At 42.7% G+C, this 15,633-nt stretch overlaps 1 protein-coding gene and 1 non-coding gene across 2 annotated transcripts; one reads left to right on the forward strand and one right to left on the reverse strand.

Annotated features, from left to right (window-relative positions):
• The first annotated feature begins 2,857 nt into the window (after positions 1 to 2,857).
• On the forward strand, positions 2,858 to 14,438 carry N6AMT2 (N-6 adenine-specific DNA methyltransferase 2 (putative)). Its single transcript, XM_014966225.1, has 5 exons — positions 2,858 to 2,919; positions 9,094 to 9,247; positions 10,128 to 10,210; positions 10,848 to 11,128; positions 12,620 to 14,438. Exons 2-5 carry the CDS (start codon positions 9,098 to 9,100, stop codon positions 12,745 to 12,747), a joined length of 642 nt encoding a protein of 213 aa, XP_014821711.1. The 5' UTR covers positions 2,858 to 2,919; positions 9,094 to 9,097; the 3' UTR covers positions 12,748 to 14,438.
• Positions 6,065 to 6,136, reverse strand: TRNAP-AGG. The gene has a single exon. It is a non-coding gene; the product is annotated as a tRNA-Pro (tRNA).
• Positions 14,439 to 15,633: the final 1,195 nt, after the last annotated feature.

The following is a 15,633-nucleotide window of genomic DNA, read 5'->3' on the forward strand; positions in this document are numbered from 1 at the left end:
CTGTTTCAGGGTGTCTTTTTTTTTTTTTTTTTTAAATCCTAAAATCCATTTAAGATGTCAATACTACTGGATGGTATTAAGTGACTCGTGTCACTTAAATAGAATATTTTTCAATCTGAAAAATTTCCTTTCAACCTGAAAACTCTCCCTGTGGTCCCTGAATTACTAACAAGGGATCCACAAAGCCTGGCAAAATAGGAAGAAGGTCACTGTGGTCATGTGTCACTGTAATATTTCTAAGCTTTGCATCTCCAATGGAGAAAGAGCTGGGAGTCCGTGAACTGTTTGAGGATGAAAACTTACTGCTGTACCTGAATTCAGAGAGCGACTGCAAGCTTTCAGAAGGCTGACTGGTAATCTGTCCTACTGCGTGACCCGGGAAGCTGTGAGGCAGCTGGCCCACAAACCCACCCCATGGGCCTCTCACACACCTTTTATTCTGCACCTGTAGAACAGCTCAGTATTGAAAGAGAAAGTGCAGGAAGCCTCTCTTGTGTAGATGAGATGTTGCAGGTTGTTATGCAAGTAGAGTATTTCCACTTCTGTTATTTTTTTCATTTTCAAAAGCAGGATTATGTTGATGTTAACTAGAAGTAATCCTTGTATGGTTGTAAAGCATTGTGTGCTTGGCTGCCTTCCAAATGAAACATGCGGTTGGTTTGCCAGCCCTAAAAACGTCAGCCTTTTCAGGGGAAAAAGCTATTAAAAAATTTCTTAGAATTAATGGCAACAGCGGAGGTTCTACAATTGGAATTTAATAATTTATTTTCATATTAGTTAAAACTGATGATACTTTTTCACATGGCTATGGTTTGTGTTACAGGAGGAGGACTCAAAAGACAGTCATTAGTATAGAAAAAATACAGTAGAATATAAAATAAAAAGAAAAAAAACTCAAAATACCAAACCACAAAAGCTTTATGAGTAACAGGTTGCTGTAACTTACCAGGATAGAACTGTGTTTTTATAAACTGTTTTGTGCTCTGTTCCTGATCTGGTTTGACACAGAGCACTAGGAAACTTATCAGTAAAGTAGCAGTGGTCTCTCTTGTCAGGTTCAAGTCTTGGAGGTGCCATTGTCATTGCTGTCAGTGAAAGGACAGGGGAGAGAGGTTTACTAGAAATACATTTCTGCAAAAAAGCTTAGGAAACAATAAAACCTAATTATTACTAAGAAATTTTTTGCAGGGTGCACTTCACAGGTGTTCCTGTATTTGTGGTTCATTTGTCCTCACATCCCACAGAAGTTGCATTGCAAGATGTAACCTGTTTTCCTTCCTACAGGGTCACTCCAGCTCCTCCTCAGCTTTCCTTCTAGAACCATCGTGTAACATGGATTCAAGCAAGGTCTTGAGCTGTCTTTGCTGCCAAGTAGTATCTGATATCATAACCTAAATAATGTCACCCTGCCTGCCCCCCTCCCAAGCCCCCACACAGCCACCCTGCCCTTACATGATCTCTGTGACCTCCCAGTGAGGGGGAATCACTCATCACGGCAGGGACTGTTGCTGTGGGAAATCTGGACTGAGATAAGTGTCTGCCCAGACTCCTCTATCCTTTCCTTAGCAGCCCCCTGCAGAACACTTGCCATGTAAAATGCTTTACAAGTGTGTACAAAATAGGAAAAAAATACTTCAGTGCCACTTCTTTGTAGAATCTAAGCCAGGTTTCTTACTGCACTCAGTAGATAACTGTCACTTCGCAGCAATGCGGGGAAACAGATTTGGGTTGTTTGGGGTTTTTTTTGTTTTTCTTTCACGTTACAGCAGCGGTGGTGCTGTGACTGGATCTGCATGCCTTCCATGAGGAACAGTCTTCTGTGCTGGTATAAAGACCTTTTTTGGCAAGACCTGTCAATGACAAAGGGGTAATAGAATGACAGTATGAAAATGCTTTTTACAAATTACCGGACTTTCTAAAGAAGGAATGAAAAACACAGTGGAGAAGACAGTTCTGAGGTTTTTGGGTTTGGGCGGTATTAAATGACAAGAGGTACCATACAAGTGTGTCGTGCCTGCACGTGAGAAACAGGGAGATGAGTTTCAATGCCCAAAGGGAGAGATGCAGTGAATTAACTGAAATGGGGAAGGTACTTTAAAATCTTCTATAGTCTTTTGAAACTATCTAAGGTGCAGCTCAACTTCTGTCTCTGTGCATGAAAACGAGCTTGTTTCAACTTGACAATGCATAATTCAAAGAGAAAAGCTGGTCAGCAGAGCCAGACAAAAACAGTTTTGGGGGTCAGGCGGGTACTGAAAGTTAAATGCTCGCAGCTTTTGAACATTTGGCACCTAACTCACGACACTGCTGTGATTTCAAGATCTAACGTCACTGGGTACCTATGGATGTCTAACGTGAGGTACATCCTACCTTAACACTTCTGTATCTGTGGTAATAACTTCTACAACTCACGCCCGCGTCCCCGCGACTGACCCCGCGGAAGGTGGGGAGGGATGAAAGGAGAACGCGCGAACCTGGCGAGAACCGGCGGCGGCGGATGGCTTTAAAGCCGCGCCAACCACCGCAGTGGTGAAAGGCTCAGAGGAAGGAAGGCCGCCCCCCGGCTGCCTGCGGAGCAGCACCACGGCCGCCAGCTGCGGCTCTGGCCCCGGCTCAAACGAGGCGCCGGCGCAGGCGGACACCCTCGGGAGCGGGTGAGTGGCCGGGAGGGGGCGGTAGGGGCAGCCGCCGGCGTTCCTCAGGCCGCCATCGCTGCGCGGCCTCCGCGCCGCCTCAACCCGACGGCCCTGTCAGCGGAGAGCGGGGGGGCGGTGCCTCGCCCTCCACCGCCACAGCGGCCGCTGCAGCCAATGGAAGAGCAGCCGTTGGGTCGCCGCCCCGCCCTCGGTGCATTTCCAGCCAATGAGCGCGGGGGCGGGAGGGGGAGACGTCCGCGTGCGCGGAGGGATCTGGCGGCCGGTGAGTGGAGCGAGGAGGCGGGTTCGTGTGGGGAGTGCTGAGACGCGGAGGGTGTCCGCGTGTCCGTCCGCCCGTTTTTCCTCCCCGTGAGGGCGGCCGGCGGGGCCTGGGCCCTGCTCTGCCCCCGGGACGGGCTTCCTGCAGCGGAGGGGCCGCGCCTGGTGCATGCGGGCCAGGGGTGGCTCCTCCCTGCGGGGTGGCGGCGGCGGGCTCGGCTCTGAGGGAACAGAGGGAACAGCCTTTTGGTCAGCCAGGGGAGGCGGGGGTTACGTGCCCACAGCGGCGGACCCTTAACGCGATAAAGTACAAGAGGGATCGCTTTCTTACTCAGAAACTGTCGGTGCCTCGTTATTAGCGTGTGGGAGGGTAACGGCGGTTCAAAGTCCAGCCTGCTCTCCCTCTCTGCTTAATAAAAAGGATGAGAATTGGGCTAAGAGCGTATCATACTTCTTCACGTAGCCACGCAGCCTCCAGGCCTTACTTTCTGAATCCAGTGCAGTTTCTACATATTTTGTGATCCTCTCAGAGTTTTTCTTACATAAACTTTTCTGTTTTACTCTGAAGCACTATGAAATTTTGTCACCAACAGGGATTCAGTAGCTCAGCTAGATACCATGTCAAGAACTGTCACCTTTTTATTTTTGTTTTTAACCGTGCCTCTCGCAGCCCACACATGTCGGAGCAGCTGATCTCTGCCCGTGCTGTTCGTGCCACTCGTGATTACAGGCTCTGTCACGGCCCTTCTCAGTTACTTCTCACACTCATTCTCACACTCATTCCCCTGGAAAAGCTATTCTAATTTTTGGATGGCTCACCACCCTTCTCGAACATTTTCTAGCTTTGTTATTTTCTCTGCTTTTTGAGATGAAGGGACCAGACCTACTGTTTACTTTTGTTCTGCATGTGCTGGTTCTAGTGAGATGTTCGAGTTCCGTAATCATCTTTGTAGCCCTCTGTCCACCCGCTGGCCACACTTTTCTTGATGCACCCCACGACGCCATTTGCCTTCTTGGCCACAAGGGCACATTGCTGGCTCATGGTCATCCCAAGTCTTTTTCCTCAGAGCTGCTCTCCAGCAGGTCAGCTCCCAACCTGTACTGGTGCAGGGGGTTATTTCCCCCCAGGTGCAGCACCCTACACTTGCCCTTGTTGAATTTCATGAGGGTCCTCTCTGCTCAACTCTCCAGCCTGTCCAGGTCTCACTGTATGGCCACACAGCCTTCTGGTATGTCAGCCACCCCTCCTAGTTTTGTGTCATCATCAGCAAACTTGCTGAGGGTACATTCCATCCCTTCATCCAGGACACTGATGAATATGTTGAACAGGACTGGCCCCAGTACTGACTCAGAGGAACACCACTTGTTACAGATCTCCAACTAGATTCTGTGCCATGACTCTCTGAGCTCTGTCTTTCAGTCAGTTTTCAATACACTTAACTGTCTATCCAACCCACACTTCCTAAGCTTACCTATGAGGATGGTGTGTGAGACAGTGTCAAAAGCCTTGCTGAAGTCAAGGTAGACAACATCTACCACCCTCCCCTCATCTATCCATCCAGTCATGCCATCGTAGAAGGCTCTCAGGTTAGTCAGACTTGACCTCCCCTTGGTGAATCCGTCTTGACTACTTCTGATAGCTTTCTTTTCCTCCAGATGCTTTGAGATGACACTCAGAATGAGCCGTTCCATCATCTTTCCAGAGATAGGGGTGAGGCTGACTGGCCTGTAGTTTCCCAGGTCTTCCTTCTTGCACTTTTTGAAGACTGGAGTGACATTGGTTTTCCTCCAGTCCTCGGGGCACCTCACATGTTCTCCAGGACCTTTCAAAGATGATAGGGAGCGGCCCAACAATGACTTCTGCCAGCTCCCTCAGCATTTGTGGGTGGGCACCTCACATGTTCTCCAGGACCTTTCAAAGATGATAGGGAGCGGCCCAACAATGACTTCTGCCAGCTCCCTCAGCATTTGTGGGTGCATCCTGTCAGGACCCATGGACCTGCAGATATACAGTTTACTTAACTGTTCCCTAACTTGATCTTCCTCAACCAGGGGGAAATCTTCCTTTATCCAGACTTTCTCTGTTTCCTCCAAAGTGCGGGACAGTAAAGACTGAAGCAAATTCAGCAGCTCCACCTTCTCTGCATCCTCTGTCCCCATGGCATCCGTCTCATTCAACAATGGGCCCGCATTTCTCTGGTTTTCCTTTTGCCTGCAGTATACTTGAAGAAACCCTTCTTGTTGACCTTAATATCCCTTGCCAGGTTTAATTCTGAGGAGGCCTTGGCTTTCCTTGTTTTATCCCTGCATACTCTAATGGTATTCTTGTAAAGTGGTCAGTCCCTTCTTCCACACACTGTAAACTTCCTTCTCCCACTTGAGCTTTTTCAGAAGCTCCCTGCTCAGCCAGGCAGATCTCCTGCTTCCCTTGCCTGATTTTTTTGCTCTTAGGGATGCACCTTGGAGAAACTGGTATTTGAGTAACAACCATCTTTCTTGAGCCCCCCTACCTTCCACAGCTCTAACCCATGGGATTTCTCCAAGTAGTTTCTTGAAGAGGTTGAAGTTAGCCCTCCTGAAATCCAAGGTTTCAATCCTACTTGTTGTTTTGTGCATACTACCCATGATCCTCTACTCTATCTTTTCATGATCACTGCAGCCAAGGCTGCCCCCAACCTTAATGTCCTCTGCCAGTCCTTCTTTGTCAGAACTAGGTCCAGTTTTCTGGACCTCCTTGTTGGCTCCTCCACCACCTGAGTCAAAAAGTTATGAACAATACACTGGAGGAACTTCCTGGACTGTACATGCCTGGCTGTGTAGCCTTCCCAGCAGATACCAGCGTGATTGAACTCCCCCATGAGAACCAAGGCCTGTGATTTTGAGGCCTCGTCAGCTTCTCCATCCTGATCAGGTGGCCTGTAATAAACACCCACAAGGGTGTCCCTCATTTTGGCCTGCCCCTTAATCCTCACCCACAAGCTCTAAACTGTCTCTTCATCTGCCCCCAGGGAGAGCTTTAGGAACAGCTCCTCACTCACTATCTGTTCCTTAACATAGCGGCTCCTCCCCTCCTTCCTCGCCTGGCCCTTCTGAACAGCTTGCAGCCCTTATAGCCACACTCCAGTCATAGGACTGGTCCCACAAAAGAAGGGCTCGTCCGGGATTTGAACCCGGGACCTCTCGCACCCTAAGCGAGAATCATACCCCTAGACCAACGAGCCAGTAAAGAGAAATGTGTTTGGTTGCCTTCAAGAGAGAAAAATTATCAGTATCATCCCTTGATCTGAACTTGTACAGCTTTCCTCTTGAACCGTTTGGACATTAACCAAACGTTCTCCTGACTTAATCCTGAAGTGGAGCTGTTCTTCAGTCCGTGGCAGGTGAGCTGCTTCGGGTCCACAAATCCTGCCTCGTCCCTCTTTCCCTGCTCCACAAAACCATGAGTACATCAGAAAACTGCTTCCGTTCTGCGTGCACATTTGTCAGTTCTGCTTTTCTGACGTCCCCCAGCTTGGCTGTCCTCTTCAAAGGCCGTTCCATTACATGGCACCTGCACCCCAAAAACTTGAGTTTTTGAGTTTCCCCTAGAACTTTCAGGGTTGTTTCTGGACTTGAGAGCAGGGAGCTTTCTGGGAGGGATAGGGATGGGCTCTCAGACAGTAAACTATCTACTCTCTTGGAGCCAAGGGAATTTACAAGTCCTGTTCACATAAACTCACTTACTTCAATAATTTTCTGATGTATGTATTGAGCATGAAAATCTCTTCATGCTGATGGCCTAAGTCAGGATATGTAGTCAATATATGTATGTTCAGAAAAATATCTTGAATTTTGAAGGTGTTCTTAGTAGATGTACATCAGATTTCTGCCATATGTTCTGAGTTACCCCTCCTTGCAACCTCACAGTTAATTACTGCTTGGTTCCTAAGGCCTTAATTTACAAACTGAAAGGAAGACTATTAAAAAATCAACTAAAAATATTTATAGAAAAAAGATGTCCAAGATGGCTAGGGCTATATGCCTTCTTATCTACTGAAACAATGGGTAATGCTTCATCAGCAGTTTTATCTGAGGGTTTCAGTTCATGGGCATGGAATTAGTCCTTGCAAATACTTATATGGGCTCACTGAACATAAAATCAGAAATTCAGCTTTTGACTTAAGAACTGCACGTTTGCATCTGTTTCAGTTTCCTAGTGTAAAAGCATAGATGTGTCCTTGCCTAGGGGATAACAGCAAACCAGATTACTACTTGTATGATGCACTTAATAAAAAAGAAAGTTGTGAGATGAGTGATTTTTAACTTCTAACATCTGTCCTAACAAAAAAAGTTCTTGTCTAGGGCCTAAAATGGATTGCAGCATTATGTATTGTTAGAGCATTCTTGTTAGAAACTGTATTTTCTTTGGGAACTTGCAGTCATTTTTCTAGTAAATAATTTAAATAGTGCATAATTTAATAATACAATTTTAAAGCATTTATGTTTTATTCAACCAAAAAACAGGGACAAAACTAGCCATTTTGTTTTTACTAGGTAGTTTGACTCCAGAATTCTCTTGTGTGAGACTAAGGGCATAGATGGGTCTTGGGGCTCTGAAGATCCCCTGTTTGGCCAACATGGCCTGAGAAGCCAGCGAGTCAGTGAACGGTACTATGGAAAAGCCAAAGGTTTTACTCTGATCACATGTAGGTGCAGACCATGTCAGTGGAATGGCAGAGTAATTATTCTAGTGAATACTGGGGAGTTATCACACAGTGGTAGGTTAATGGCACCGTTTTTCTAGCAAGCAGAGAGAGGCTGAGTTTTAGGAAATGTCCTGAAAGCTCTGCAAGGGTGAGCAGTAGGGAGGGAAGGGTGGAAGGGGAGAAGACCACAGATGCTGGAGTTCTTGTTGTAATGCAGAGAATAGGGGGAAGAAAAAGCACGGGCAGCTCTACTTCAAATTGTACTTAACTCTTGAGGTTGCGCGCAGCACACAGTCCTCTCAGTGACTTCTGCGCCTTGTTCCGCGTTCTGTGAAGTCATTGCATGTGGACTAGTTCATAAATCAGGCACAGACAAAATGGGTTTCTTGAGAGAAGTATCTTTTTCGTTTTCTCCACTACTTTCCACATGCTGAGTCCGTTTCCGTCACCTTCGTTCCACGGGGTGGCACTGTCTCTCCTGGGAAGGACACCAAGGCTGCAGCTTTCCCTCTGGGCTGCCCGGGGTGAGCAGGGTTCAGCGACACTCTGCAGCGTAACCCCATTCATAGAATCATAGCATCGTCTAGGTTGGAAGAGACCCTTGGGGTCATCCAGTCCAACCATCTACCCTACTCTACAAAGTCCTCCCCTACACCATGTCCCTTAGCACTGCATCTAAACGGCCCTTAAACACAGTCAGGGATGGTGACTCCACCACCTCCCTGGGCAGCCTGTTCCAATGCCCGACCACTCTTTCGGTGAAAAATTCTTTCCTAATGTTCAACCTCTCTACTTTTCTGTTAGTATATCCCCTGTCTTTTTGATACGAGTTATGTTCCGTGTTTTTACACAGAAAATACACATTTTTTTTGTGAAGTAGTGTTATCGTAGAAAAACATCTTCTTGAGTTTCTTGCTTACTTTTTTTTTGTTTGTAGAAGGTTTCTGGCATTCAGAGGAATCTTTTTCTGGTGTGGAAGTAAAAGCCAGCTGATGCTGATCCTAGAATACAAGTTTACTTAATTTTGAGTCAGAATTGAGTAACTTTTGAACCTGGGAAGGCATGACCAGTAGCTATCATTATTTCTGAGAGGGAAGGGAATAATTTCTGTGGGATTTTCCAAATCCACAAAAGGTTTTTTTCCTGCAAGCTGATACAAAAAAAGGTGTATGGATTCAGAAAATCAAGAACTGTAATGACAACTTCCCTGTAAGAATACAAACCAAATCTATGTTGTGCAGAAACGGAACAGTGTTGCTGCTGTTCCTGAATTCTCTCTGGAGACATGTTAATTCCAATCTGCCTCTTGCTGATTTTAGAGTTCGTAAGTAGAGTGGAATATGTTTTCTCTTGTTAGGAGGTTTCCCTAGTTAGCTGCTAGACTAAGTCTGCAGTGGTTGTTTAACCTCAGAAGAGTATGCCATTATTAAAAACATTCACCATTGAAAAAGGGTTAACTTAATTAATATTTTTTTTCTCTGGTTGACGTCTAGAAAAATGGATGATGATGATGATGACATTCCCCAGCTTTCATCCCATACGTTGGCTGCCCTCCAGGAGTTCTATTTGGAACAGCAGCAGAGAGAGGGCATAAAGACCTCCCAAGGGTTTAATCAATATTCCATTGGCTCAATAGAAGAAGACTGGGTAAGAAACTAAACTTCAGTGAGTGAAGCACAGTTAGAGGAGTAGCCTTTACTGACTTTCTTTTGTGGATGGATAATGAAATTAAATTTAAAAGGGGAACACTCAAGATGTTCTCAGAGCAGCAAAATCAAACGATTCATGGACAGTAACACTGTAGGGATATTTGCTTTAATATTAAATCTGGGTATAGTTGTCTGTTCTGCATGTGCGTGGGGGGTACAAAGTGAAATTACCTGAAGAGAAGCATCTGTCCCTCCTGGAAATTTTAATTCCAGCCTGGCATGAGAAGGTAGGGAAGATTCTTCCCTGAGTTTGAGACAAACAGTGTAACAAGATCAAGTGATTCTTTCATTTCACATCATCTTTCTTTGTGGTTTTTATTTCTTTGATTTTGTGGATGGCTGCCTTGCTTTTTTTCTTCTGACTGACTGATTTTTTATTTGTCTCTGGGTTGTTTGGTGTTTTTTTTTACTCTTTCTGATCTCTTTTGGTCTAGTACTTTGATCCTTCATTTCCTTCTATACTGTTCACTTTTCAAGTTCCTTTTTCCTCTTCTGCCAAAGTAACTCAACTTAAGAGCACATAACTATTGTGCATCTGCATGCTGCGTTTGAACTGATCTTGTCAGGGATTTTGCATCCCTTGGTTTCCCTGATACTGCAGTAAATGCTTTGGAAACACTCAGTGTAAGGTAAGCTGCCGGCTGCGTGTCGCTGGGTAACAGAAGTAAAAAGGCTATCAGGAAAACAGTCACCTTTCCAGCTTTGCTGTTTGTGGACTGAGAAGTTGCTATGCATTTTGGTTTTCTTCAAACATGACTCAGCACACCTAACTGTACGTAGCACAGTCAGAAGTTGTAATTGTGTATTATGTTTCTCAGCAACTGAGCCAGTTTTGGTACAGCGATGAAACTGCGTCATGCCTGGCTAACGAAGCGGTTGTGGCAGCTGGAAAAGGTGGCAGGTAGGTTTTAATAATTACATTGTAGATTTAACATGTATTTTCTATAATATTTTGTTTCTACTATGTAGACCAAGCATGCAGTTTAATTCATTACTCAAGGTATTTCATCTTCGTTCAACTGAAACATTGCAGAAATGCTTTACTGTTAATTAATAATTCATACTGACCATTTAGCATTTCACTGAATGTTGGAGGCTCTGCCTTGTAGAAGTTTACTCTGAATCTTTTTATTTTTTTGACAAATATAAAGCACTCCAGAGCATATTAATGACTTCTAATTCTTTTTTTCATACAATGTTTCTGCAGAACAGATGGAAAACCTTGGTTTTCTTCCTATTTTTGTAAGGAGTTGGTTTTAATTTTAAGTTTTCAAGTGTATTTCCTTGCTGTTCTAAAACAAGATTTTCTCTGTAGTTAAGCTTAAGGTCTTTGTGCAGCATGGAAGTTGAATAGGTAATAGCTTTAATACTTAAAACTCTGCTATCAAGTAATTATTGGTTAAAATGGAGGAAGAATAGCTTATGTTTTTGGGACTAATGTTTAAAATATTCTCCCAAAGCAGCCCCGAGGACTGCTATAGGATTTTGTTGTTGTTTTCCTTTTAAATTAATATTCTAAGTTACTGTCTCTTTTTCAGAATTGCATGTGTTAGTGCACCAAGTGTGTACCAGAAACTGAAAGAACAGGATGGTAAAGATTTTTCCGTGTGTATACTGGAGTACGACAGAAGGTTTTCTGTATATGGAGAAGAATTTATCTTCTATGATTACAACCAGCCTTTGAACTTACCTGAAAATCTCCTGCCACACAGTTTTGACATCGTAATAGCAGATCCACCCTATCTGTCTGAGGAATGTCTTCAAAAAACTGCAGAGACCATCAAATACTTAACAAAAGGAAAGATTCTGCTTTGCACAGGTATAACTAATAAAAATATTAGGTCACCATTAAGCATCATCTGTTTCTCTCACTCAAAAGACAAATTTACTCAAGTGAGAAAAATACTAACTTAGTAATACTAATTTATTATTAATTCAAGGAGGACTATGTATCCTAAGCTTTTCACTGGAATACTTTAGTTCCACCTTTATTTTAAACTGCAGAAGTTTTTTAGTAGTTAAAGTCAGTATTTTTTTCATATGGCATTACAGATTTTACTAAATTTTTGAAGTAAAATCATCAAAAATTGTAAAATCATCCTGCAAAGTCCCAGAAATATTTCTTTCTTGTAAGAGGGTTGCTCTCTGTAATTGCAATGATTGAATTCTGGGTATGACAAACACGGGTGCAACTTATAGTTAATGTCTTAGTGAATTGCTACACAAATTTGTGGTTTTTCTGAACATGTCAGTAGCTGCAGGATTTCAGGTGCCGCATACTGCTTAGCATCTAAGGTGAGCTAAGTAGAAACAACGATAAATAGGTTGAAATGGCCTTTACTCAGAGAAGAGGGGTGATTTTAGCTAAGTCTTGAAAACAAAAACAACAAAAAAGTCAACCTTTTTTTTCTTATTACATGTCCTTACTGGTAAACATAGAAATTGTGATGTGAATGAATGTATGAGGGAATTCTGCCACTGTGATTCAAGGAAGGAGGACTTAGGCACTGAAATGCAGCAGGAAGAATTAAAAACCATTGATAAGTGCAGTGAAACCAGAAAATTTACCAATTGTACTTGAAAGTCCTTCTCTATGAAGGTGCACTTGCTGGTTTAAGAAGTGATGAGTATCTGCCTTAGTCATGATGCTTCTAAAACTGTAGTCTTATCACAAGACATCTGAAGACATCCAGCAAACTTTTGCAAAAAAACCAAAGGGCAAAACCCCTCTATACATACAATTTGAGGGAAGTCAAGCAAACAGGCAAAATAATATATGGCCAAAGAAAGCCTACTTCTTTGATTGGGCGTGGCAGCCATGCACAAGGATGGTTCTCAGAATTTTTTTCCCTAAAATGGATAGGTGGTCCTTCAGTTTACAAAGTTTGAGAAATACTGCTCAAGGAAGTGATTTCTCATTGTGCAGCTGTAAATACCGCGCTGCGGTTTATTTAAGTGGTAGAGTATATGTAATCTGTTTGCATTTCTCATGCCTCCCTACCATGTAATTTCTTTGGCATATAACAAGAAGATTGAGTTCAAGTTTCTGTTTTCTATAAATGGGGCACTGATCTTACTCTCTACCTATTTTTATGAAACTTCATTTTCTTGGGGCGTCTTCCATTCTTTCAGATTTATTTTACATTTCCCAATAGATTCAGTTGTTAAAGAGGGCTGACAGTGTAGCTGCTTTAGGCATTGCTTCCTTAAAAAAGGCAGGCTCTCTATATATGCATTTGGGAGAAGCTATTAAAAAAGCCAAAACATTGTTACTGTTTTTCTCACTGAGTCCTAATTATTTTTGCTGCAGGTGCGATCATGGAGGAACAGGCAGCAAAGCATCTTGGTGTGAAGATATGCAAGTTTATTCCGAAACACTCACGAAATCTAGCCAATGAGTTTCGATGTTATGTGAATTATGCTTCTGGACTGGACTGATTCTCCTAAGAAGATCTACAACTTTTTCAGTCCAGCTCCTTTCCGTTTTTTATCAGTGACTCCACATTTCTCAATGCTGAAATATTCAGCTCCAAGTACTGATTTCTGGGCTAACTTTAATCAACATGGTGTGATAGCCTCTATCTTTTAAATGTGTAAGCATTTGCAGTTACGGTGTTTTGTATCTCACCTATTAGGTAAATGGGGACCAAACAATGCAGGTGCTGGATAATGGGAACTTCTCTGTCAGAGTTTCATTCTAGATGTTATTTTTTACCATTCAAGGACTCTTCTTTGACCTCTCTGAAGTCATTTTACCTGGTTGGTTCATAACAACACATAGGTGCTTGTCTCACAGACATCAGAATTGTCATTGCATCAGAACTGATGAGTTGGTAGCTAGTGGATGGTTGAAAGAGCACGAGTGATGGTCTCCTTTCAGTCTTGAGAGATGCTCCCTTAGTATTGTTCTAAAAGTGTCATGTTTTCAGAGTCATTATCCAGCAGGCTGATGTTTTCATAAAGGATAACTAGAAGAGAAAATAGGGGAGGCCTCTGCAGTTGCTTTTAATAATAATCAGAACTACCTCCCAGTTGCCAAGTAAGATAAGACTTGCTATCCACTCTTGTTGCCAGACTGGCTTTTTAAAAACTTGTGGTTATTAGTTCACTTTTTCTCTAAAGCCTTATCACAAACCCAGACTTCCTTTTTGTAAAAGATCCATTTTGTCATTGCTTACCATCATATAAACTTGTGTATGTATGTATGCTGTACTAGAGAAAAAGTAACGTAAGTTAAATGTCTCTTTGCAGAAGTACAGGGCATTTATTTTGTGATGCTTATATGTTAATGCAACAGAAAATCACGAGCTTTTAAAAAAACACAAACTGGGCTTTTGTATTTATTATTTAAGCTAATCTCCAGAGGTGGTATAAACCTGATGTCTCCTTGAAAAAAGCACAATAATGATTTCCCCATTGGAGAGATCTTTACTTTCATTAATAATCCTATACATTAGAGAGGCCAAATCACCTGAAATACGAAGTAATTACTGAATAAGAATGCAACACATTGGCCATCCTTGCACTATGCTTCAGACTGTTCATGGGTTCTCACTTTGAGTTACTCTTACTGTTGGTTATGAGATACTTCTGTAGTAATGTGACCCATACATGTTAGTCCTTTACATCTTGAATCATAAGGGATCTGATTAAATATAGTGCCTGCTTTTTAAGAGATTTCACTATCAAGCTAAAGATGATACACAGGTATGTCAAGGTTGTAGTTAGAAGAACAGTCCTTTTCTTCCAACTGCCTAGTTTTATCTTTGCCTCCTATTCCACAGACAACAGCACAGCAGTAGAGCAGAAGTATCTTAGAAATAATTGAATATTACAAGGCCACTGAAGTATAATATAATGTATTGATAAGCTCCCACTGCTTCTAACAGACAAAGGTCACATCTTATATTAAAGGTTTGGGCTATAATTCAATCAATTTCAAAGTAGATGATACATTAGAAAAACTTTCCTTTGGGATAGTAGACATTTTTGGTAGCTGAGAGTTTTTCAAGCCACTTTTGACTAACCTTTGACTGCATTACTAATGTATTTTTGTGTGAAAGCTGGTTCAGAAATTCCAAGGCACTCATCAGTTTTATCAACTATAAATATACTATACAAAACATAAATACTTGTCTTTATGTGCCATGCTTATATATTGGGATTGTATAAAAGGCTAACAGAAATGCTTCATCTACAAAACGAAGCACCTAACATGAAGTATTAAGGAATTTATTTTGTGGTGGGGATAAACCTGATTAAGGTTGTGAGACGAGAGTTTTAATAAGATGGATAATACTCATGTTTCTGTGCATTTCTGCTGTTTGGATGCAGATCTTCCCATCTGGTGGAGTAAACAACTGAGCAGGAATAACGCAGATGGAACATAATCCTCTCGCAGTGCTTGGAGAATCGTGCTTCCTGAGCTGGACACAACACTGGGTCATAAATACCCATCCAAGCCACTGTTGCTCTGCTTCCTCCCTCCTCTCTCACCATACAGTTTTCATGAGTTTCACAATACCAATTTTGTTGCTCTTTCACATGCCTTGGTTTCTATCAGACTGGTAATAGGTGGTGTTAAAACGTGAGGAAGAGCTCACAGGGAGAATGGAGACTGGGCTCTTCTGACAGTCTCTCTGAGCCCACAGCTGACACAGTTTTGCCTTTCTAACCAGAAGCCATCCTTGCTGCTGAGCCCAATAAAGCCAGAATCCCCTCCAAAAATGCTGCCCACAGGTGACAAACAGCTGGGTTTAGCTGTTCTCCAGGTGGCTACACCATTACTTTTATATGGCCTGTTTCAAAATAAAGCAAACCAGAATGTTAAATGCATAGGTATTGGCACAAATCTGTACTTCACAGTTGTAAACTGTTTTATGTTTATTACCCCAAGGTCTTGCACAGCAAGCAGATGGAGACAATGAAGTAATTCCTGAAACTTTATTTTTAACTACACAGAGACTTCAAGTGGGACAGGTATGATTGCCAGAGGTGATGATATTCTTCCCCCACCACCCACCTAAATTAGACCGCATCATTCAAATACAAGCTTCACCTGTGTTGCTGCTTTGCTATTAATTCCTTCAGTTGTCTGCTTAGTTTTGGTAAATGTGTGTTGTTGGGCTCTCTATCTCAGAATTAAAATACAACTTTGCTAACCTCACCAGACACCTTTCTTAAAAAAAAATAGAAGTACAACATTCAGTTGTACCAAGAAATTCAATTCACCAAGAAAATAACTGCTACTTCTCACATGTAGGTCAGATGGCTTTGAAAAGAGGCACTGTGAAGATGAACGATTATGAAAATGAGGGTACACGA

This window comes from Calidris pugnax, unplaced genomic scaffold, assembly GCF_001431845.1.
Source record: "Calidris pugnax isolate Ruff unplaced genomic scaffold, ASM143184v1 scaffold20, whole genome shotgun sequence".
In the NCBI taxonomy this organism is placed as follows: domain Eukaryota; kingdom Metazoa; phylum Chordata; class Aves; order Charadriiformes; family Scolopacidae; genus Calidris; species Calidris pugnax.